Source organism: Aquarana catesbeiana, linkage group LG03 (genome assembly GCF_042186555.1).
Source record: "Aquarana catesbeiana isolate 2022-GZ linkage group LG03, ASM4218655v1, whole genome shotgun sequence".
NCBI classification, from domain to species: domain Eukaryota; kingdom Metazoa; phylum Chordata; class Amphibia; order Anura; family Ranidae; genus Aquarana; species Aquarana catesbeiana.
The window spans coordinates 146,092,224-146,117,888 of NC_133326.1; the positions used below are offsets into that span (position 1 = coordinate 146,092,224).

General features: G+C 43.1%; 1 protein-coding gene across 1 annotated transcript in view; it reads left to right on the forward strand.

Annotated features, from left to right (window-relative positions):
- The window catches only part of MKLN1 (muskelin 1), a 103,667-nt gene that overhangs the window by 8,408 nt on the left and 69,594 nt on the right, over positions 1-25,665 (forward strand). The window contains exons 2-3 of the mRNA XM_073619413.1: positions 19,986-20,055; positions 20,223-20,365. Of these exons, the coding sequence (XP_073475514.1) occupies positions 19,986-20,055; positions 20,223-20,365 (213 nt within the window). The remainder of the gene's footprint in view (positions 1-19,985; positions 20,056-20,222; positions 20,366-25,665) is intronic.

A 25,665-nucleotide genomic window follows, 5' to 3' on the forward strand; every position in this document is an offset into this window, starting at 1 on the left:
GTGTTACAGAACAACAAGCATGTTCCTAGGAAATAGAAATATCATGGCAAAGGGCATTATACATTTGGATTTAAGTCATATTGCAGTCACAGAGAAGCTAATGTTTTAATAACCATGTGGGTTAATTCAACGGGGCACTGAAAAGTCAGAATCGGCTGTTGAAAGCACTATACGAACGATCAGACCAATTGTTTGTTGTACAAAATTTTTCTTCCAATCATCTTTTGTGTACACTGTACAGGCTGGGTTCACACTATTGTGATTTGGATGTGGTTTCACCGCATCCAATTTGCATAGCAGGAGATTGTGACCGGCTCTCTATGAAGGCGGTTCACACATCTCAGCGGCTCCGGTGCGAATTGCACAGGAGCCCTGTGTGTCTTTTGTTCCGTTTCAGGTCCAAATTCAGACAAAAATGTGGGCTGAAATCGGACCTGAACCGGTGAATAGAGATGCACCGAACTCCTGCTGTGAGCCGCTGCATTCTCCTGTGTGAATTCACATTCAGGTAATTGTTTGCATAAAGCCGCCTTCACATAAGCGGATCCTCCATTCTCCTCTATCTACTTCAATACAGGGCATTTTCACCCCCTTCCTGCCCAGACCAATTTTCAGCGCTGTTACACTTAGAATTACAATTGCGCGGTAATTGTACCCATATGAAATTTTGATAATTTTTTTCCCCTACAAATAGAGCTTTCTTTTGGTGGTATTTGATCACCTCTGCGGTTTTTATTCTTTGCGCTATAAACAAAAAAATAGCGACAATTTTGAAAAAAATGCATTATTTTTACTTTTTGCTATAATAAATATCCCCAAATATTATTGAAAAAAAACATTTTTTTCCTCAGTTTAGGCCGATAAGTATTCTTCTACATATTTTTGGTTAAAAAAACAAAAACGCAATAAGCGTTTATTGATTGGTTTGCGCAAAAGTTATAGCGTTTACAAAATGGGGGATAGTTTTATGGCATTTTTATTTATTTTTTTACTAGTAATGGCGATCAGCGATTTTTATCATAACTGCGACATTATGGTGGACACATCGGACATTTTTGACACATTTTTAGGACCATTGTCATTTTATATAGCAATCAGTGCTATACAAATGCACTTATTCCTGTGTAAATGACACTGGCAGTGAAGGGGTTAACCACTAGGGGGCTAGGGAGAGGTTAAGTGTGTCCTAGGGATGTGTTACTGTGGGGGGCGTGGCTACATATGACACGTCACTGATCTCTGCTCCTGATCACAGGGAGCAGAGATCAGTGACACCGTTACTAGGCAGAACGGGGAGGTGCTGTTTACATTAGCATCTCCCCGTTCGCCCTCTCCGTGAGGCGATCGGGTATCCCCGCGGCGATCTAGTCCGTGGGACCTGCGACCTGACTCACGAAGCTCCTGGTCGGTGCGCACGCAATGGCACGGCGGCAAATACAAAGGGACGTACGGGTACGCCCATTTGCCGAGCCATTCTGCCGACGTACATCGGCGTGCGCCGGTCGGGAACCGGTTAAAAAAACCCAAATGTTTTCCTCAGTTTAGGCCAATATGTATTCTACATATTTTTGGTAAAAAAATCGCAATAAGTGTATATTGATTGGTTTGCGCAAAAGTTATAGCGTCTACAAAATAGGAGATAGATTTATGGCATTTTTATTGTTTTGTGTGGGTGTGTTTTTTTTTTTTTTTTTTTAAACTGTGATACTGCGGCGGACACTTGACGCTATTTTGGGACCATTCACATTTATACAGCGATCAGAGCTATCAAAAATGAACTGATTACTGTGTAAATTTGACTGGAAGGGATTAACAGTAGGGGGCGAGAAAGGGGTTAAATGTGTATCCTAGGGAGTGATTCTAACTGTAGGGGGAGGGGACCGGTCGGTGTTCCTCTGTACTGGGAACACACGATCGGTCTCCTCTCCTCTGACAGGACGTGGATCTGTGTGTTTACACACACAGATCCACGGTCCTGCTGTGTTCACGGGCAATCGTGGGTGCCCGGCGACATCGCGGCCGCCGGGCACACGCATCGGGTGCCTAGTGACGCAGTGGGCGCGCCCCTAGGGGCTCAGGAAGTAAAAGACGTCATATGACAGCAGCCCGGAGGGACAAAGGGTTCCTGCCGCCGTCATCTAACTATGCGCGGTAGTGGTTAAGGAGCTGCAAGTGTAAACAGGTGTGTTCGTTTACACCCGCCAAAATCTGATATGCTAAAAACAGAGGGATGTGTATCTGTCTAGCACAGGGGTTTCCAAACTATGGGCCTCCAGTTGTTCAGGAAGTACAATTCCCATCATGCCTAGTCATGTCTGTGACAGTCAGTTTTACAATGCTTAATGGGACGTGTAGTTTCGCAACAGCTGGAGGGCCGTAGTTTGGAGATCCCTAGCGGATCAGATGGCAGTTGGTGGTAAATGAACAGGCAGTCCGTTTACATCTGACCTCCCATAGAGGAGACCAGGTTGTGCCTGTGTGAGAGTTTAGAATCTTATCAGATGACATGTGGCCCAAACTGGTTTCATCTTTTTGGTTGCTATGGGCAGCAAAGTACAATATCTGTAGTGTTTCCTGATTGACGTACGTTTTATACAGTTTTGAATGGTGGCGTATCCAAAAAAGATCTGGACACTGTAGGGTGGAAGAAACGCCATAATCTACTCAGTGACACTTACAGAATGTTGTGGTGTCACTTTACATTAGACAATGAGCCTCATTGTATCAGGATGCATATGCACTGCTAAAATAAAAAATAAAAAATGTCCACAGTAGGGTCAAATAAAATTCATGTTTATCTATTCGTGTCCCTTTTAACAAAACTGGCAGTAACCCAGATTTGACCTTGTCTGAAAGAACAAAGGTCATATGAACTTGGATGGCTCTGAACACATATAGAGTTTGCAGACAGGATTGATTTAGAGCTGTATGACCATGTTGATGACCATTTTTTGTTTTCTTCTCTGAATGTTTTAAGTGTGTGACTTCAAGATCTGCATGCTAGACAAAGTGGTTATCTAGTCTATCTAGACTAGAGGGTGTTCACCTAAATAACGTTAGGCTTTTACTACAGCATACATTTCTAGCACATGCTGTTCATTTGGCAAATAAAAACACAATTTTTTTTTTCTACAAATCTTTTATTGCTGGAATTTTACTTAATCTAGTGCAACTGATTGCCTTCAGAAGTCACCTAATTAGTACATTGAGTCCACCTTTGTGTAATTTGATCTCAGTATAAATACAGCTGTTCTGTGAAGCCCTCAGAGGTTTGTTAGAGAACCTTAGTGAGCAAACTGCATCATGAAGGCCAAGGAGACAGGTCAAGGATACAGTTGTGGAGAATTTTAAAGCTGGGTTAGGTTATAAAAAAAAAATATCCCAAGCTTTGAACGTCTGATGGAGAACTGTTCAATTCATCACCTGAAAATGGAAAAAGCATTGGTGCTGGCAGCATCATGTTGTGGGGATGCTTTTCTTCAGCAGGGACAGGGAAGCTGGTCAGAGTTGATGGGAAGGTGGATGGAGCCAAATATAGGGCAATCTTAGAAGAAAACCTGTTAGGCCCCTTTCACACGGGCAGATAGAATTCAGCTTTTAGCTGCAGATAGATCAAGTTATCTATCACAGTTAAACTCACACAATGCTTTCCTATGGCCACATTCACACACTGCATTTAGCAACGGTTCTGTTACATGGGTATTGGTGCGGTTAGAAAAAATAAATTTGCGTCTAGGACCGATTTATTGCAGCTATCTACACATAACTGCAGGTAATCACAGTGTGCTATTTAACCTGCAGATCAGCAGCAGCGGCAACAAGGAAAAAAACAGGAAGCACATCAGAAATGGCAATGCTTCAGTGCAGCCGCAAGTAAACGCAGCTAATCGCAATGTGCAAGTGAACACTGTGCCAGGATTCTTCTGAATTTCAAAATAACAAAACATGCTTTTAACAGCGGCAGAACAGCTGCCTGTGTGAAAGGGGCCTTAGAGTCTGCAAAAGACTTGAGACTGGGGCGGAGGTTCACCTTCCAGGAAGACAACAACCCTAAACGTACAGCCAGAGCTACAATGGAATGCTTTAGATCAAAGCATATAAATGAGTTAGAATGGCCCAGTCATAGTCCAGACCTAAATCCAATTAAGAATCTTTGGCATGACTTAAAAATTGCTGTTGACAGACGCTCTCCATTCAATCTGACTGAGCTTGAGCTGTTTTACAAAGAATGGGCAAAAATGTCACTCTCCAGATGTGCAAAGCTGGTAGAGACATCCAAAAAGACTTGCAGCTGTAATTGCAGCAAAAAGTTGTTCTACAAAGTAGTGACTCAGGGGGGCTGAATACAAATGCACGCCACACTTTTCACATATTTTTTTTGTAAAAAAAAAAGTAATTATTTATAATTTTCCTTCAACTGCACAATTATGTACCACTTTGTGTTGCTCTATCACATAAAATACATTTATGTCTTGTAACATTATTGTAACATGACAAAATGTGGAAACTTTCAAAACTTACCTTTTTTTCAAGTGTGTGTGTATAATATAATTTTTTTTTTCTACACACCCCTGTTAAAATGTTTCTGTGATATAAAAAAAAATGAGACCAAGATAAATTCAGAACTTTTTCCATCTTTTTTTAATGTGACCAACAAACTGACCTCTTTTAGGTGGAGGGAAGTAAAAATAAAAACTGACAATAATATGGTTGCATAAGTGTGCACACCCTTAAACTAATACTTTGTTGAAGCACCTTTTGATTTTATTACAGCATTCAGACTCGTATCCAAAAAGACTATCAGCATGGCACACCTTGACTTGGTAATATTTGCCTACTTTTCTTTGCAAAAACACTCAAAATCTGTCGGTTTGCGAGGGCATCTCCTGTGCGCAGCCCTCTTTAGATCACCTCATGGATTTTCAATCGGGTTCAGGTCTGGGCTCTGGCTGGGCCATTCCAAAACTTTAATCTTCTTCTGGTGAAGCCATTCCTTTATTGATTTGGATGTATGCTTTGGGTGGTTGTCATGCTGAAAAATGGAGTTCCTCTTCATGTTTAGCTTTCTAACAGAAGCCTGAGGCTCAATTCACACAGGGGGCAACACGACTTCAGCTTGACTTTGCAAGGCGACTTCAGTGCGACTTTAAGCAATTTACAACGCAACTTCAATTTGCCTCCAGGACAGGCGACTTTGGCTGTGGCCAATCACAGAATAATCAGCTCTCTGGGAGGGAGGTGTTTGCCTGGGCAAACTAATTTTTTTAACTGTAAAGTCGCTTCAGTATAGATGGAGATCCGACTTGGAGGCGACTTCCATTGAATTCTATGGGTACAAGTCGCCTAGAAGTTGGATCCAAGTAGTACGCTCTGAAGTTGGAGCGACTTCAGTAGTGTCAATTAAGACGCTCTCATTCACTGTAATACAAATCTCACAGTAAAGCGACTTGAGGGCTTACAAGTCGGATCCCAAGTCGTCCTAGTGTGAACCGACCCTGAAGGTTTTGTGCCAATATTGACTGGTATTTGGAACTGTTCATAATTCCCTCTACCTTGACTAAGGCCCCTGTCCCAGCTGAAGAAAAACAACCTCAAGGCATGATGCAGCCACTACCATGCTTCACTGTGGGTATGGTGTTCTTTTGGTAATATGCAATACTTATTTGACTCCATTATAATGCAAATCCATAATAAAGGTAGATAAAGCACCTGGACAAGATGGCATACTCCCAAGGATCCTAAAAGAATTGAGCTCTGTCATTTCAAAGCCATTGTTTCTAAATTTACTCGTTAATGACTGGAATGGTACCACCGGATTGGCGTATGGCCAATGCGGTGCCCATATTTAAAAAGGGATCAAAGTCTTTACCAAGTAACTATAGACCTGCTAGTTTAACTTCTATAGTCTGGAAGATATTGGAGAGTTTAATTAAAAAAAAAAAAAAAAAAAAACGCATAGATGAGTTCTTGCTGGAAAAAAAATATTTTAAGCAACAAACAGCATCGGAAGTTGTCAAATATAGATATAGATATAGATAGATAGAGATATATATCTATATAGATGTATCTATATCTATAGATAGAGATATATATCTATATATATCTCTATCTCACTTTTTTTTTTTTCTCAAGTCATCTTCCAGGACGGCACACCTGAGAGATGAGAGGCTCCTCCCCACAGGAAACACAATCAATCAACAGCTGTTTTAAGTCCACACCCTTCCCCCTGATCCTCAGTTTTTGATTGTGTTTCTCCCTACACGGCGAAACTGTTTGTTTTTTTTTTTTTTTCCAAATGACCGAAGCCTGGGGCTGGTGGTCTCCCCCTAGGAGCCGGACCAAATGCCTGGGAAGCCTCTGGGTCTAGCGGGATATATTTATCCTTCCCGGGGGGTTCCCCTATCCTTTCCTCAGGGGGCGGCAGCAGAAACTGGGAATGCCCCCCTAAGAGCTGAAGGCCCCTGGGTACAGTGGTGTCCCCAGAACTTCAGGGGCCTTTATCCTGTCTCCCCCCCCTTACCTGTCCGGACGTCCGTTCAGACGGGGGTGCTGGCCGTCGGTTCTTTCCAGGGGGATCGTATCCCCTGACTCCTGGGTCCCTGGTAGCTCACGTGGGCTGCTAGGGAGGGCACCGCCTGAACGACCCGCGTTCTTACCCAGAAGGGAAGGCTGAGAGTCAGCAGGAGCAGGCACCCACATCCTCCTTTCGAGGAGGCACCAGTTTACTATGGTGAATGTCTGCCTAAACCACCTCAGATGGGAATGAGGAACGTACGGCATTGCCCCCCCCCCCCCCCCCCCCATGTGTATATACTGACTGGACAGTGCAGGACACAGCCTAACCTTGCAGCTCCCTAAAGGGACAGCAGTTGTGGGGGGGGGGGGGCACTTTGGCGGCTATCCTCCTTGCGTGTGGACCATAAGGATGGAAAAGCAAGCCCGGTGGCTGTGGCAAAAGGGGAAGACGACAACGGTGAGTCAAAAATCCCCAATCCCAGCCAGGTGGTTTCTGGGCATTTGAGATTTAAATAGCCCAGAAGCTTTTGCTAAAGACACCAGCCACAGCTCCCTCTTACATCAGAGATGCTGTATGGTGGACAAGTGGTGCAGAGGAGCGAGTGTGCCTAAACCACCTCAGATGGGAAAGAGGTAGGTAAGGCATTTTTTCCCCTTCCACCTGTATTTACTGAGTGGTGCAGTGCAGGACCTGGGGTCTCCATAACAAAATAGCCCAGAAGCTACTGCTAAAAACCACCAGCCACAGCTTCCTCTTATAGCAGAGACACTGTGGTTATCACAACAGTAGGTTGCCAGCCTCTCCCTACATACCCGGTTGTGGTACATTAGTAGGGCTGAATACAACAAAGAGGGTGACCTGGTAGAACAAAGAGTTCCTTACTGGCCAGGTATACCACTGAACAAGTTATTAATGGTGCAATGGTTGAAGGATTCAGGAGTAAGCTCCCTTGCTCAGCAGGTGCACTAGGTTATCTGGCCCTATTAGCCCAGCTGCTAGGAATCTGCTTAAAGTTGCTCCAAGATGCTTAAAAGCTGACCTAACTTTCAACAATGTGGCAGGGACCAAGCTTCTGTGTGGCACAGTAGGGGTTCCCTTGTGACAGATCCTCCTTTTGGGGGTTGCTTGCTATGGGTAACTTTTCATAAGCTCCAACCTCCCACTCCACTCTTACATTGTGGTTATATTTTAATGCAGGGGGTAAGAAAAACCTTTTTGTTGGTTTGGGCTACAGTCTACTCAGTGACAGATCTAAAAGCGATTTACCATAAATCGTTTTTCCTATATCCTTTGATTAAGGATTTTCTGTGCAAACATATGCAAGAGCTAGATGGCTATATGATTGCTTCTTTAAGGGCTGCAGGTGGCTATTTACCTCCAGGCTAAATTGGTAACCACCCTTTTTAGAGGTCTTATATTGGTCTCTAGGGCTGGGCTCATTGAGACTTTAGTTACTGATCAGCCCCACCCGTGTATGAGCTGGCTAGCGTTTGCTCAATCTACGGAGGTGAGGTAAGGTAGGACAACAGCTACTATAGTAAGGTGTCCAACCATTTTAGGATTGGTTCCTTCACTGGTGGTGAAGGATTAGTATCTACAGCCCAGGCTATGCCTATGAAATAATTTGCCCCTGTTTTGTTATTTCATAAAGGGATACACCATGACTCCTCCTTGGCTGCTCACCAGTAGACCTCAGTAGTGAAGGTTTGTCCTTGCTGGGGTGTTTGGTGGCACAACTAAAGTACACATTGAGATTTGTGACATCTCTGCTGAAGCTTGTTGGGTGTCCTTTATATCCTAAAGGTACTGCTTTGTTTGGCTACAGATCAGAAAATACAACAGGGAAGGTGGTCTGTTCTTTCTGGTTTTGTGCCGCACGCCAGAAACGCACATCATTGAGTCTGGTGATGACATTTCTGCTCATAATTGTTATATTGCTGCACATCAGACCTACACAAGATTGGGGTCTGTCTGTGGGGTTTTTGTGTCCTGTATTACTGCCTTATTGGTTGCTTATCAGAAAGGCAGCAGGAAATTGATGGCAGGGGTAGTACATATACTGCCTTTGGTAATCGGTACAGCACCACAAGGTGGCGTCGTGCTGATTCAGACAGTGCCATTAACGGCAATAGCTGCCGATTTTAGGCATGCGATTTGACATGTGAGTCGCATGCCAAATCGCTTCAATATGGATGTGCTCTCTCTATTCAGAATTGTTAGATTGTTGCACATTAGAGATATACACGATTGAGGTTTGTCTGTGGGTCCTGTATTACTGCCTTATTGGTTGCTTTATCAGGAAGGCAGCAGTGATGATGGATGGTCCTGATTTTGTTGGAAAATACAAAATTGAACCTGTGCCAGGGGTAGTACACATACTGCCATTGGTATTCAGTGCAGCACCACAAAGTGGCCCGTGCTGATTCAGACAGTGCTATTAACGGCAATGGCTGCCAATTTTAGGCATGCGATTTGACATGTTGAGTCACATGCCAAATCACTTAACTATGGATGTGCTATCTCTATTCAAGATTTTTGTTGCACATCAGACACATACAAGATTGAAGGTTGTCTGTCATTTATGTCTTTCATTTTACTGCCTTATTGGCTGCATATCAGAAAGGACACAACAGTGAATTCTGATTTTGTTTTTGCTGCTCAGCAGGGAGTCACATTGAGGGTGATGACATCTCTGCTCAGTATTGGTATATGCTACACATCAGACATACACAAAGATTGAACATTGTTTGTGTCCTGTATGTCCTATATTTACTGCCTTATCGTCCGTATATCAGAAAGGCACAGCAGTAAGTGGTGTTTCTCATTGATCTTACTTGCTGTTTCTTAGGTATACACAGTAGGGGGTTGTTGGCTGCACTCCTCCAGGGAGCCACAGCATGGGGACCCCTTGTTTGTTCGACCCGAAAACTGCTTTTCCTGCGACCTGTGTAATCTTGGTCTGTGGTTCCGTAAGCAGGGACCGCTGGAGACGCTGCGACCTGGAGTCGCACAGTCATGAATGGTACCCTTTGGAAGCCATATTATATGACTTCTCATGTGTCTTGCAGTCCCAAGTGGCAGGTTGGGTCACACGGGTGTGGGAACCCTAAGCTTATCTGTCCCTTCTAGTTCAGGTTTTGCAACGCAGCAGGAATACTCATTGTGGAGTTATTGCCTTATTTTGCACTAGACCAGAAAGATCGCAGCTGTAAAGGCTGTCTGTTTCTTTGTTTTTATGTTGCTGCACAGCAGAAGTACTCAACATTGAAGCTTGTTGGTGCTTTCTGTTTCATATTGCCTTACCTTATGGCACTTCAGAAAAACACAATGCTGTAGGTTGCTTGTGTTCTTTCTCTGTTGGTTCTATGTAACTGCACTACAGAACTGCATAACAGGAAGGGTTGTCTTATAACTGTACTTGGTGGTTTGTCATAAATACGCAACATAGAAGTTTGGGTCTTTCTGTCTTCTCTTTTAGAGCCTTGTTTTGCTGTACATCAGTAAAACACCACTGTAAAAGGGGGTTCCCGTCCTTTCTGTATTTACCAGTTATGACCTAGCTAGCTGCACTTCAAAAATGCGCAGCATTTAAGGTGTGTTTGTGTCTTTAATGCTTACATATTGGCTGCACATCAGAAAACCAGACTGTGAGGTTCAGATTTGGGTCTCTTCCCATATTTGATATTTTGGTTTAGCTAGTCACACTCAGATACACAACATTGTTGTCTATGCTTGTGTCCTTTCTGTCTAAATCTATTGTGCTATGTCCACAATCTATGATTTTTTTTTTTTATTTGTGATATTAACCACTTCGCATCCAGGCCATTTCTGACACTTCGCTCCTACATGTCAAAAATCATCATTTCTTTGCTATAAAATTACATAGAACCCCCAAACATTATATATGTTTTTTTTAGCAGAGACCCTAGAGAATACAATGGCGGTCATTGCAACTTTTTATCTTGCACGGTATTTGCGCAGCAATTTTTCAAACGCGTTTTTTTTAAATGCTTCACAACCGAAGCCGCGCCGTTTTTTTTAATGCAGAGGCCGGGCGTGACGTATAACATCACGCCCGGCCTCCGAACGATCATAGAGACTCCGGCGACCATCTGGTCCGCCGGAAATCTCTATGGTGAACATCCGACTCACGATCACTGAGGTGAGTCGGTAGAAGCACCGGAGGGCGGCGGGAGGTGGGGGACGTCCCCTCCCGCCGCCCGTAAGAACGATCAAGCGGCGGAACAGCCGCTATGATCGTTCTTATGATGTACGGAATCGCCGGCTGAAAATGCCGGTATCTGAATGATGTCTGTAGCCTCAGACATTCAGATATAATCCCCGAAAGTCGAGGACGTCATATGACGTCCTCCGGATGCCAAGCGGTTAATAATACATGTATCACCTTTTTTGTATTTCAGCCTTCTCTTCCGTGGAAGGGCCAGGAGTTCTGGCTGCAGATGTCACATGTCAGAAAGCCTCAACCCCTTACATTCAGGGATGCCAGAGCCATTTCCTAGGGTTGAAGCCCAGTAGAGTTATGGGTCACTGGAGGAAGGCGATAATGAATCGCCCTGTTTAATAAGAACTTAGGAAGTTCGGTTCAGAGGCGGTTTATGGCCTGAAGATGAAGTATAAACATGTATACCCGACCAAATAGGTTACAGCTCGGTGCATGGCCTTCATTTTGCCCTTCTAGCAAAACTAGATGTAGCAATGAGTGTTCTTCTCCTGCTATAGATGTTAATCTCCTGAGTAGGCTCTCAGGCTCTAAGTAAAACTATAGATTGGGCATGCCTTAAACCCAGGGATTAAGTTTTTGTTAATCTATTTCCCTTAAGTAGGTTTCCCTTCAGTCTTTGCTGACGTAAAGATAAAAATGAACAAAAAGGGGTTGTCTGTCAGGGGCCCCCCTTTTTTGGCGGTTTTATTTCCCTGGACAGGGTTGTGTTAAGACAGGCCCCCTTATGGATCAATGTAGTGTCCTTGTTAGAGGTCGACGAATATATCGGCCGGCCGATATATCGGCTGATATTTGGCTTTTTTTTTTTTTTTTTTTACTTAATCGGCATCAGCCGATTGTGCTGATAAAAAAAAGCCGATTATAACTTCATCGGGACTTGCAAATGACTTCTGTAATAGAGGTCAATGCAAGTTTCCCGAGGTTGTCTGTGGAGAGGATTCTCTACCCCCCGGGCAGCCTGCCAAGTCTTATAAAAAGAACTTGAAAAGATACAAGGTCTCAGTTTAACCATTTAAAGACTAAATCTTTTCTGACACTTGTTGCTTACAAGTAAAAATCCTGTATTTTCTGCTAGAAATTCATTTAGAACCCCCAAAACATTATATATATTTTTTTAGCAGAGACCCTAGGGAATAAAAAAGCGGTTGTTGCAATATTTTATGTCACACGGTATTTGCGCAGCGGTCTTTCAAACGCAATTTTTTTTTAAAAAATTAATGAAATAAAAAAAAAAAACTAAGCAGTAAAGTTAGCCCATTTTTTTTCGTCCAAAAGTTTTGATTACCTGTTTTTGTGTATTTAATATTTAAGATAGTTTATTTTTTTTTTTAATCTAAATTATACAGAGAAGTGAACTGATTGGAGGTTTGTTTTGTTTAATAAATGTAAAAAATGTTCTGTATCACTTATTACTTAAGGTTGCTTCACACTGGAGCGGGCAGGCGTTGACGGTAAAACGCTGTTAGTTTTAGCGGCGCTTTACCGTCATTTTAGCGGCGCTATTCGGCTGCTAGCGGGGCGCTTATAACCCAGCTAGCGGCCAAGGAAGGGGTTAAATGCGCCCATGAAGCGCTGCTGCCGAAACGCTTTGCAGGCGCTTCGGCAGCGGTGCGCATTCATTTCAATGGGCAGGAGTGGTGGAGGAGCGGTATACACCGCTCCAAAGATGCTGCTTGCAGGACTTTTTTTTTAACATCCTGCCAGCGCATCGCCTTAGTGTGAAAGCACTCTGGCTTTCACACTGAGACTGCAGGGGAGCCGTTTTACAGGCACTTTACAGGCACTATTTTTAGCCCAAAAGCGCCTGAAAAACGCCCCAGTGTGAAAGGGGTCTAACTGTTAGATTTTATGAGATGAAGGGAAAAAAAAAAAAAATCGGCCTAATATATCGGCATCGTAAATCGGCCATCGGCCAGCGCGATTTCTAAATATCAGCATCGGCCAGAGAAAAACCCATATCGGTCGACCTCTAGTCCTTGTCTTACAACACAGGTCTCCGATTAATCTTTTTAGTGGTTCTAAACAGCACCTATAGGCAGAATAGGCCATTGTTGGTAGATGTGTGACAGGCAACATTGATAACCTACAAGTTTAACATGTTTTCTGATTTCATCTTTAAGAGCCCACTCCACCTAGATCCTGCATCCGAAACAGAGAAGGCAGTAGACCGGCAGATCAGCCGCATGATCCAGCTAAGATACCTTCATCAAGCATATGGAGTAAAGATAAAGCTTACTGCAGAACCGAGGTTTGCCAAGAGGGTCTTGCAGTGAGGTACTTGATTATCCTCTCAGGTGTGCCGTCCTGGAAGATGACTTGAGAAAAGTACTAGTTACTTACCGGTAACTGTCTTTCTGGGAAATCTTCCAGGATGGCAGGCCTACTTCCCACCCGTTGGAGGAGGGAAAATTTTAGAACACTAGAAGGTGAGTGCCTATGAGGAATGATTTCCCTTGTGATCCAGGTTCAGGAGTTACTTCTCTACAAACTGAGGATTGGGGGGAAGGGTGTGGACTTAAAACAGCTGTTGATTGCTTCCTGTGGGGAGGAGCCTCTCATCTCTCAGGTGTGCCGTCCTGGAAGATTTCCCAGAAAGACAGTTACCGGTAAGTAACTAGTACTTTTTTTTTTTTTTTTTTTTTTTTTATGAGGAGGTAAGTAAAACCTTGAACAGAGGTGTGGACGTGGTATACTTGGATTTTGCAAAAGCATTTGACACAGTTCCCCACACACGGCTAATGTGTAAGGTAAAGTCTAAAGCAGGGGTCTTCAAACTGCAGCCCTCCAGGTGTTCAGGAACTACAATTCCCATCATGCCTAGTCATGTCTGTGAATGTCAGAGTTTTACAATGCCTCATGGGATGTGTAGTTCTGCAACAGCTGGAGGGCCGTAGTTTGAGGATCCCTGGTCTAAAGGCTTGGAAAGATCAGTTTGTAATTGGATAGAAAACTGTCTAAAAGACTGAAATTAGAAAGTAGTGGTTAATGATTTTGAATGGTTTAAGGTTATTAGTGGTGTACCCCAAGGTTCAGTGTTAGAACCCTTACTTTATAATTTCTTTATAAATGATATAGGGTCTGGGATTATAAGTACCATTTTCAGTCTTTGCAGATGACACCAAGCTATGCAGTGGAATACCATCCTTACAGGATGTCTCCAATTTACAAGCCAACCTCAATGCACTGTTTAATTGAGCAACTGTGCCAAATGAGGTTTAATGTTGAATGTAAAGTTATGCACTTGGGGGCTAAGAATATGCATGCATCATACATACTAGGGGTGTTCTGCCTCTCCAGTCTAAGCATTGAAAGTGTGAAATCCATAACTTACAGTTGTGTTGAGATGTCAATAACCCCAATCTTATGTGGATAAACAGTGACCCGATCCAGGCGTCACCTTGATGATCTTGTGAAGTTTAATCCATAAACTGTGAGGATCTTACAGCAATGAACATCTGATAGGTCAAAAGCTCATAATGTGATCCAGTCCATGAGACATGTGCTGAGATGTATTACTGGGAAATAAGTAAAGGGTGGAGCTAACTATAAGCTGAGATACAGGAAGGGGAGGAACCAGGGACAGAATAATACATATAACATTTAAAGGCATATCACAAAGCATGTGAAACATGACACTCCCTGTCCCAAATCTATGATTTCTATTATTATATTAACAAACTTTAGTTCAAGTCAAAATATAAGTAAAGAAGATTCTTTTCAAGAACACCTGGAAAACAAGAGGGAATGGAAACAATGCAAACATTAACATATACTTGCAGATGTTGGTCTCTAAGGTCCAGGCTGTGACAAGGAAATAGCCATCTTCAGAGGGCAAGGCACCAACATGCATCAATCCTTCCTACCTCCCTTTGAATCAAGTTGACGACTTGTGAGACTTGTCGTCTTCTTTGGGCAAAAGAAGTACTAGTTCCTTTACAGGCCTGGAGTAAAAGTGTGCAGAACCTTCTTTCACTACTTTTAACTTCTACTTTCTGTACTTTTCCATCATTACTTGGCATAGTCTTTGTAATAAGACCCATAGGCCAATGGTTTCGATGAGAATCTGTCTCTTTCAAGAGAACTATGTCTCCCACTTGTAGGTTGGGTTAGCTAGTTTGCCATTTACTGCGACTTTGAAGGTTAGAAAGGTACTCCATCTTCCAGCGGTTCCAAAACGCATTAGCAAGATGTTGAACCAGTTTATATTGATGCTTGTAAACATTTAGGATAATGAAGTTCCTCTGTGGGAATAGTGGCTATCCCAATTTTTTGGGTAAGCAGAATGACTGGAGTGAGCAATACTGGACACTCTGGATCTGAGGACACAGGGACCAGAGGCCTTCCATTGATTATAGCAGACACCTCTGCAAGAAGAGTGACTATGATTTCATGGGTAAGCTGGGAAGTTTTCCGGTCCAGTAGCATAGTCCAGGATTTTCCTTGCAACTCCAATCGTGCGTTCCCAGGAGCCTCCCATGTGAGAGGAATGAGGTGGGTTGAATTCCCATTTTACACTTGTTGTCATTCAAGAAGTTCACAATCTTTTCTGCTCCTGTAAAATTAGTCCCACAGTCAGATCTAAATAACTTTTACAGGTCCTCGCACAGATACAAACCTTCTGAAGGCATTAATAAAGCAGGAAGAGTCCATTGATTCTAGCACTTCGATGTGTACTGCGTGAATGCTCAAACAAGTGAATAGCGCAGCCCATCGCTTATTGTTGGCAACTCCACCATGAGTTCTGCGTGTAACAGTCCAGGGGCCAAATATGTCCATGCCAGCATTAGTAAACAAAGGTTCAGTGCTTAATTGGTCAGCCGGCAGCTCTGCCATCTGTTGTAGGCGTTTTCCTCTTCGTTTTTGGCACTTGACACATTTGTGGAGTATGGACAATATACATCTTATCATCCTGACGATCCAGAAACCTGCAGACCTTACTGCTCCTTCTGTGAAGTGACGTCCTTGGTGCTGAACTTGCTCATGGAAATGCCTAACAGAGCAGTAATGTGATGACATCCTGGAATAATGAGGGGATTTTTCTCTTCACTGAACAAATTCGACCTTCCAACGCAACCACCAACTCGAAGTAACTTGTGATCAATTATTGGATTTAATTTGTGCAGAGGGCTATCCTTCAATTGAGTCCTTTTGATACGTTGGCAATCTCTTGTGAGTACACTTCAAGTTGGTCACATTGGATGATGACCCTTTCTGCTTGAGAGACTCATTTTCGGTATCGGTTTTTGGCCTAGTGCATCCTTCATTTTCGGTTTGGGCATCAAAATTTCCATTCGGTGCACCACTAATTTAAAAAAAAAAATTACACACACACTATTTAGTCAGCCACCAATTGTGCAAGTTCTCCCACTTAAAAAGATGAGAGAGGCCTGTAATTGTCGTCATAGGTATACCTCAACTATGAGAGACAAAATGTGGAAACAAATCCAGACAATCACATTGTCTGATTTTTGAAAGAATTTATTTGCAAATTATGGTGGAAAATAAGTATTTGGTCACCTACAAACCAGCAAGATTTCTGGCTCTCACAGACCTGTATCTTCTTCTTTAAGAGGCTCCTCTGTCCTCCACTCATTACCTGTATTAATGGCACCTGTTTGAACTTGTTATCAGTATAAAAGACACCTGTCCACAACCTCAAACAGTCACACTCCAAACTCCACTACGGTGAAGACCAAAGAGCTGTCGAAGGACACCAGAAACAAAATTGTAGACCTGCACCAGGCTGGGAAGACTGAATCTGCAATAGGCAAGCAGCTTGGTGTGAAGAAATCAACTGTGGGAGCAATAATTAGAAAATGGAAGACATACAAGACCACTGATAATCTCCCTCGATCTGGGGCTCCACGCAAGATATCACCCCGTGGGGTCAAAATGATCACATGAACGGTGAGCAAAAATCCCAGAACCACACAGGGGGACCTAGTGAATGACCTGCAGAGAGCTGGGACCAACGTAACAAAGGCTACCATCAGTAACACACTACGCCGCCAATGACTCAGATCGTGCCGTGCCAGACGTGTCCCCCTGCTTAAGCCAGTACATGTCTGGGCCCGTCTGAGGTTTGCTAGAGAGCATTTGGATGATCCAGAAGAGGATTGGGAGAATGTCATATGGTCAGATGATACCAAAGTAGAACTGTTTGGTAGAAACACAACTCGTCGTGTTTGGAGGAGAGAGAATGCTGAGTTGCAACCAAAGAGCACCATACCTACTGTGAAGCATGGTGGTAGCAACATCATGCTTTGGGGCTGTTTCTCTGCAAAAGGAACAGGACAACTGATCCGTGTACATGAAAGAATGAATGGGGCCATGTATCGTGAGATTTTGAGTGCAAACCTCCTCCCATCAGCAAGGGCATTAAAGATGAAACGTGGCTGGGTCCTTCAGCATGACAATGATCCCAAACACACCACCCGGGCAACAAGGGAGTGGCTTCGTAAGAAGCATTTCAAGGTCCTGGAGTGGCCTAGCCAGTCTCCAGATCTCAACCCCATAGAAAACCTTTTGGAGGGAGTTGAAAGTCCGTGTTGCCCAGCGACAGCCCCAAAACATCACTGCTCTAGAGGAGATCTGCATGGAGGAATGGGCCAACATACCAGCAACAGTGTGTGACAACCTTGTGAAGACTTACAGAAAACGTTTGACCTCTGTCATTGCCAACAAAGGATATATAACAAAGTATTGAGATGAACTTTTGATATTGACCAAATACTTATTTTCTACCATGATTTGCAAATAAATTCTTTCAAAAATCAGACAATGTGATTGTCTGGATTTGTTTCCACATTTTGTCTCTCATAGTTGAGGTATACTTATGATGACAATTACAGGCCTCTCATCTTTTTAAGTGGTAGAACTTGCACAATTGGTGGCGCTGTGTGTGTGTGTGTAAAATAAATATATATATATATATATATATATATATATATATATATATATATATATATATATATATATATATATATATATATATATATATATATATATATATATATATATATATAATATTTTTTATATTGTTCACAATACACGAGTTAACACGTGTACAGCAATTCACTTCTATAGCCAGGTTACGTGCCACCTATGGCTCTCTGGGATTTTTACGTTAGAATAGGTTTGCACTACAACTGTGCATAAGCTCTTAAGTATCCTAAAGCTAAAACATTTTGATAGGTTGGAGAGGGATTAGGGTGTTATTGCTGTCTGTTCCCCCATTGCTTCCACAAACTCCCAGTAACAACCAGCCCCCTCTACCCCCCCCCCCCCGTGTGTGCCCTCCACTTTGCAGGCCCGGGACTGACATGGCAGGTGCTGCCAGATAGAGGGGAAGGACTTGCTGCCGAGAACAGCGAGGGTTTAGAAAAGCAAGCAGACCAGCAGTGCTGTCTGCCGGGTTGGCAGTGTCTGAGTGAGCTGTGGTCAGCAGAAAACATACAAGTGGGCCAGATGTGGAGACCCCTGGTATAGAGTGGCCCTATAGCAAGGTACAAAAACTTCAGCCTTTTTAGAATCGCTCACTTCCTCCTTCTGCCCAGGACTACATGTCTCATGAGGCATTGCTCCTCACAAATTCTCAGGCATTTACTGACATGTATGAGTGGCGTACTGAGCTGTGTGTTTTTTGCACTATATATACCGACATGTATGGATGGTGCATTGAGCTGTAGATGGTATTGCACTGCATTTTCTGATATGTAAAGAAATAATACATTCTGTATGCAGGCCAACTAATCGTTTATGTCGACTTGCTTATTTCAGCCCTACAGCTGATCACAGATCGGGGGAAAAGGGCCAATCTCATCGACCCTTTACCACACAATCTGCTGTGTCTAATCACAGCAGATCATGATGTAAACGCACGTTGCGGTTATTGCCATTCTTTTCCTCATGCTGTTACTGTGAGGAGAGGAGAGCCGGTAAATGGCATTATTATTATTATTATTATACAGGATTTATATAGGGACAACAGTTTGCGCAGCGCTTTTACAATACAATTCATACAGGAGGAATCGGGGGGCCTACTCGTTGGAGCTTACACTCTAGAAATGTGTGAAAGGAGACACCTACACTGATCATTGGGGCACTGATGATCAGTATAGCCCCATCAGTGCCACCTCATAAGTGCACATCAGTGAAGAAGAAAAATTACCTGTTGGCTAATTTTTTTTAACAAACAAACTTTTTCCCAGTGGTGATTAATCCCTTCTCTACCCGCCCATAGTCAGATGACGTCTGAAGGTGGGATCTCCCATCCTGGGCGGCTGTCATATGATGCCCTCAGCTTCCCGGCGGTATAGGGGGCGCGCACCGCCGCATCACTCAGGAGCCGATGCGCGTGCCTGGCGGCCGCAATGTCCGCCGGGCACCCGCGATTGCTGGTGACTGAACAGGAACGTGGATCTGTGTGTGTGTAAACGCACAGATCCACGTCCTCTCAGGGGAGAGGAGACAGATCATGTGTTCCTAGTATATAGCAACACCGATCGGTCTCCTCCCCTAGTCAATACCCTCCCCCCACAGTTACAGTAATCTGTTTATATTTATAGCACTGATCGCTGTATAAGTGTCACTGGTCCCAAAATAGTGTGAAAAGTGTCCGATCTGTCCGCCGCAATGTCACAGTCATGATAAAAATCACAGATCGCTGCTATTACTAGTAAAAAAATAAAATGATATTAATAATATTAATAATATAGATTATCTATATATATATATTAATTTTTTTTTTTTTTACAAAAATATGTAGAAGAATACATATCGGCCTAAACTGAGGAAAATGTATTTATTTTTTTGTTAGTGCAAAAAAATAAACGCAGAGGTGATCAAATACCACCAAAAGAAAGCTATTTGTGGGAGAAAAAAAGATAAAAATTTCATTTGGGTACAGTGTTGCATGACTGCGCAATTGTCTTTCAAAATGTTACAGCGCTGAAAGATGGAAAATGGCCTGGGCAGGAAGGGGGTAAAAGTGCCCAGTAGACAAGTGGTTAATTTTATTTGTATGAATTGCTATCTTTCGATCTTTCCAGATTTTTATGTGTTTTTATATAAAGTGTGTATTCAGTTTTTGAATGATAGGGTTCACAGCTGCAGTGTACAGCTTCAAGGGAATATAAGATCATAGCTTAGAATGTTTGTTTGTTTTTTCTGTGTTGCAAAATTTAATTCCTTTTATAACTTTATTTAAAATTTTGATTTTAACAGAAACATTTTGTTTGACAAGCCTAATGATCAGTCTTCAAGGTGGTCTTCTGAGAGCAACTACCCCCCTCAGGTAATCTTCTTTAGTAAAATGTGATATTGGTACAAATTACCATAAATTATCATTTCCAGTTTAATTGAAAACCTACTTGTGCTGTTCTGTGATAGTAATACTTTTACAGAGGGATTTACATTTTGTCTTGGATTCTAACCAATGTTCTATGTTTTTTTGCAATCTAGTATCTCATACTGAAAGTTGAAAGGCCAGCCATTGTCCAGAGCATCACCTTTGGAAAATATGAGAAGACTCATGTTTGTAATTTGAAAAAGTTTAAAGTTTTTGGAGGCATGAATGAAGAAAATATGACAGAGCTTTTATCAAGGTACTAGAAGAGGCTTCATTTCACCGATTTGTATTGTGATGAGAGCCAGACAAATGCAGATCAAGTCTAGCGCTATGCATTTCAGAGGTTCCAACAGTTTTGTGGAGCACTCTGATTTCTGTAACTTGCAGTACTTCCAATAATGGTCATGGCACCTTCAGGATAGCTGCATGTGGTTTAAGCTTTTTGTCTGAGTGCCTCTGGGGCTTTGTAACCCAGGGCACCCTTATAAGCAAGTACATTCATCCTGCCTTCCTAGCCTCAGTTTGTCATCCAATGATGTCAATCACATTGAAATGCTAGTAGATAAATGATCGAGAAAAAAGTTATTTTTGTGTGTATGTATATAAAATATAGATATTATACTTTTCTCACACACGTGCAATAGTGGTACCAGCACTCCATCCAAAAGACATTCCTTGGTGCTATACACAAATATAGTCAAGAATGAGGTAGGCACTCAGGTTTTCCACAGAAGTATAATAACAACAAAAACTAGTTTTATTAAACAGATTTTTCAGTGGACCTTGAGAAAGGCAGGTTGTGACCTGCCAAAATATCAGTAAACCAGCTTTTGCTTCTGCTTGTTTTTGGATGGACCATTTTACATTAAGTTCACTAGTCTGTAGCAGTTCTCTTTATCTGAGTAGTATAGCCATTCTTAAGTTTACCTTCTTTGTGAAAATTTAAAGTGTAACTAAAACCAAAAAATGTATATATTGCATCTTGCCGATCATTGGATGTGGTGACTGTGTCAGTTTTCTTATTATCAGGCTTTTATCTCCTTATTTTCACAGGTGATCAGATAACCTACCTCCTGTCTTAAGCCTGGGGGACACGGGCAGAAAATCAGCTGATTCAACAGAAATCGGCTCACATTCAGCTTGTGTGTACGTCAGCCTGTCCGACAGAAGGCGGCCTAACCAGCATGCTGGAAAACCAGCATCTGATCAGTGCTGGCAGCCAATGGCATGTTCTGTCGTCAGGGGCTGTCCCCCTGTCAGAACGCAATAGCTCAGCAGGGAAATCGCTGTACTAACATTGCATAGTTAGTAAAGCAAGCTCCTCCCACGTTCCTCAGTCTTTTATTTTTTTTTGTTTTGTTTTTTTCATTCAGCCCGCTGGGTGTGTAAGAGGTTTAAGAGTGGCTGCACTCACTCCTCTACTGTATCTGTGGAGGAGCAACTCTTGTACAGTAGCAGTGTCAATTAGTGAAGGTTTATGTTTGCAATTTTTTTAGCACTGATTGCTGTATTGGTGTCACTGGTTCCAGTGCCCTGGCATCTGCTGGAGGGCTGGTGCCCTGCGAGAGGACTAGCGCCCAGTGGGAGGACTAGCGCCCTGCCGTCGGTGTCTCGACTGCGATATTGCAGCGGACAATCAGACGCTAACTGACACTTTTGACACTTTGCTGGAACCAGTTACACTAATACAGCAATCCGCGCTAAAATTTTGCACCGTCACTCTACTGACACTGTCTGGGAAGGGGTTAAACGTCTAGGGCGATCAAAGGGTTAACTGTGTGCTTAGCCAGTGTTTGTGTGCTGTTAGGTGCTTTTATTAGGGGATGCCTTGCAGGAACAAAAGAATCATCCGTCCCCCCTGTCGGAACGGAGATCTGCCAGATCTCAATTCTGTGTCTTCTAACGATGATCGGTGGGTGCTGGAGGACATTGAGTGCCCGGCAACCGCAAATCGGCTTCTGCTGTGATTAATCACAACGGAAGCGGCCCGCCGGTGGCACGCCCCCCGCAGGTGGAAGTGCAGAATCTTGTATATATACACATGATCCTGCACAGGAGAGCCACCCTGTAGCAGTAAATCTGCTATGGGGCGGACGGGAAGTGGTTAACCCCCTTTCCTGCCCAGGTCAATTTTCAGCTTTCAGCGGTGTCGCACTTTAACCACTTCCCTACTGCTCTCTTGTCAAATGATGCCCACAGGAACCCTTCGTCCCTCCAGGTGAGCGTCATATGACGTCCTTGGATTCCCTGCATTGTGGAGAGCATCCCGCCACATCACTCGGGAGCCGATGCGCGTGCCCGGCGGCCGCGAAGTCTGCCGGGCACCTGCGATTGCCCGTTGACCGAGCAGGACCGTGGACCTGTGTGTGTGAACACACAGATCCACTTCCTGTCAGGTGAGGAGACTGATCCGTGTGTTCCCATTACAGAGGAACACCGATTGGTCCCCTCCCCTAATAAGTCCCCTCCCCCTACAGTTAGAATCACTCCCTAGGACACAGTTAACCCCTTGATCACCCCCTAGTGTTAACCTCTTCCCTGCCAGTGACATTTATACAGTAATCAATGCATTTTATAGCACTGATCGCTGTATAAATGTCAGTGGTCCCAAAATAGTGTCAAGTGCCCGCCGCAATATCGCAGTCACGATAAAAATCGCAGATTGCCGCCATTACTAGTAAAAAAAAAATAAAAATAATAAAAATGTCATAAATCCCCTATTTTGTAGACGCTATAACTTTTGCGCAATCCAAACAATATACGCTTATTGCGATTATTTATTTATTTATTTTTTCCGAAAATATGTAGAAGAATACATATCGGCCTAAACTGAGGAAAAAATTTGTTTAAAAAAAAAAAAAAAAAATGGGGATATTTGTTATAGCAAAAAGTTTATAGCGCAAAAAATAAAAACCGCAGAGGTGATCAAATACCACCAAAAGAAAGCTCTATTTGCGGGGAAAAAAGTGATCAAAATTAATTTGGGTACAACGTCGCATGACCGCACAATTCTCATTCAAAGTGTGACAGCGCTGAATGCTGAAAATTGGCCTGGGCAGGAAGGGGGTCAAAATGCCCGGTATGGAAGTGGTTAAATCACAATTGCGCGGTCATGCTACACTGTATTCAAATGTAATTTTTACCATTTTTTTTCACACAAATGGGGCTTTCTTTTGGTGGCATTTAATCACTACTGGGTTTTTTTTTTTTTTTTTTTTTAAACAAATTTTGAAAAAAAAGAAAAAAAAAAAAATTTTCATTTTTGCAAACGGGTAATTTCTTTTTCTCCTTCCTTGATGAGCATCAGGCAGATGAGGCGACAGTGGCTCTAGCTGTTCGGGACCGATGTCCCTCTGATAGAAGTTGATGATCAGCTTTTTTTCACCTGCTCTGTTTACATCACGTGATCAGCTTTCATTGGCTGACCGCTGATCACGTGGTAAAGGGTCAGGATCGGCCCCTTGCTCCGATGTGATCAGCCGAGTCTCATAGACTCGCTGATCACAGAGCGCGCCCTGCAGGCAGCTCATGCACGGGAGGATGTACATGGATGCCTTTCCATCAATTTGGGCTCGCGCTGTAGCCGTCTTTTGGCTATAGCGCGGGCGTGAAGAGGTTAAAGGAAGTTGGAAAATTACAGATTTGCTGGCCAGATCAACAGGTGAAAAATAAAGAGAAGGCGCCCTGAAAACGAATGAACTGATGCAGCTACCACAGCTAAGAACTGGCCAACTGCAGTATAATAATGTTTTGGGCTTTGTTCTGTGTTTAAAGCAAGAGGCAAGTTTGCCATATCTGCAAATTTCCACTTCAAAGCTGATCTCTGAGCACAAGAACTGTTCATCAATAATGTAAATAAGTTCACCTCCTGTGTTTGTTTTGTTTTTCGTTTTTTTGCCAGCCCCACTATTGCCTAGTAAAAGCAGCAGAAACATCTTCACTATGTGCTTTCTGTAGCCCAGAGAAGTAGTTGTCAACTTATGAGCTAAAGGGGGGGGGCTTCAAATGCGACCCCCTGAGATCGCCAAAGGGCCACACATAATACTCAATATATGAAATGCTTGAAAGGGCTGTCAGACTGCAGACCCAGTAGAGGAAAGGAGGGTCAGAGTGTAGATATGCTACATTTTTGGCTGAGTATATGCTGCAGAAGTCAATATGAAACTCTGTATGTAACATGATGCTAGTAGAGATCAATGCTATTACTCTAATCCAGGGGTAGGCAACCTTTAAAAAGGTGGAGATTTACCTGAACAACACGGGAGAAGTCGAAGATCACCGGACACAGTGTCTCCCACTCCCAGATGATTTAAACATGTAATTGCTGTACTACCATGTTGCAATCACGTGCATTGAATAGCAATCAATGGGTTTAAGTCAGGAGGCAACATATCCCCTCCTTACCACCTGTCAAAACACACTCAGATTGCATTTTGGATTCACAGCAGTGCCTGCTCTACCTTTGAATGAGCCCTTAGTTGCATTCAGCTGCAGCATCCTTGGGACTTATTCGCACAAAGTTGGGGGGTGGTATAACAGCAGAATATAATAGTCTATGGCTAAGTGCAGCAAACCTGTAGGAAAGCTGCAGGCACACTGCACCCGTGGTGTGGGTAAACCACAGCGCATCAGTGTGAAAGCAGCCCTATACGATAATGCCCAGTGTATTGATTCACACTGACCTGAAGATCTCTTCTTTCCTGCTGCTATCACCACTCTGGAGGCTGCTAGCTGGTATAAGAGGTGGAGTGCAGTTCGTATGGGTCAGGAGCCAGCACTACAGAGGAGGCATCCGCTTATGCGATTTGCTTCCTACTACAACTTCAACTGTACAAGTAGTCCTTCTGCATTGCACTCTGTTTGATGCTCTGGAATGGGGGGTCAGCAAGCCCAGACAGATCTACCAGTCACGTGTTCGAGATCTACTGGTAGATTGCAAAAAAACAGGTTGCTGACCCCCGCTCTAATCAATGTTCCCACTACAGACTGCTGAGGTCAGAGGGCTGCACATCATATACCAAAGGGCCACAGATTAGGCACCAATGGTCTAGAGTATAGCCATGTAAGTAAACCAAAAGGTCCACTTACTACAGGTTACCTACAGAAAAATAGAGGAGGGAATTATTTGAGGCCAGTCACCCTGCACAAAGAGCACAGCAATGACCAGACTTTATTACAGGAAGCTCCTGCATGCAGGCAAAGTTTCACACGGATATATATTCTATATAATATACAGTAGTCTTTTATTTTAAACTGTTTTTTTTTTTAACAAATAATTTAAACAATATTTGATTACTCTGGAGGTCAGCTCTAATTGTGTGTTGTGGATGAGCATCCTAATCGTGTGCTTGACCTGCTTTTGGTTCCTTTGGAGGCAAGGGGTCCAACTCCATGCGTTTTTGAATAGCACTTTGTAAAAATACAAAATTTCAACTTTTATAAAGCCTGTTTACATAAGCCCTAAAATGGTGACCACCATTGTCAAAATTGCTGCATTACAACCTGCAGTATCTATGAAGTACCAAAACAACGATACTGCTGGTTTCATGGTGTGAT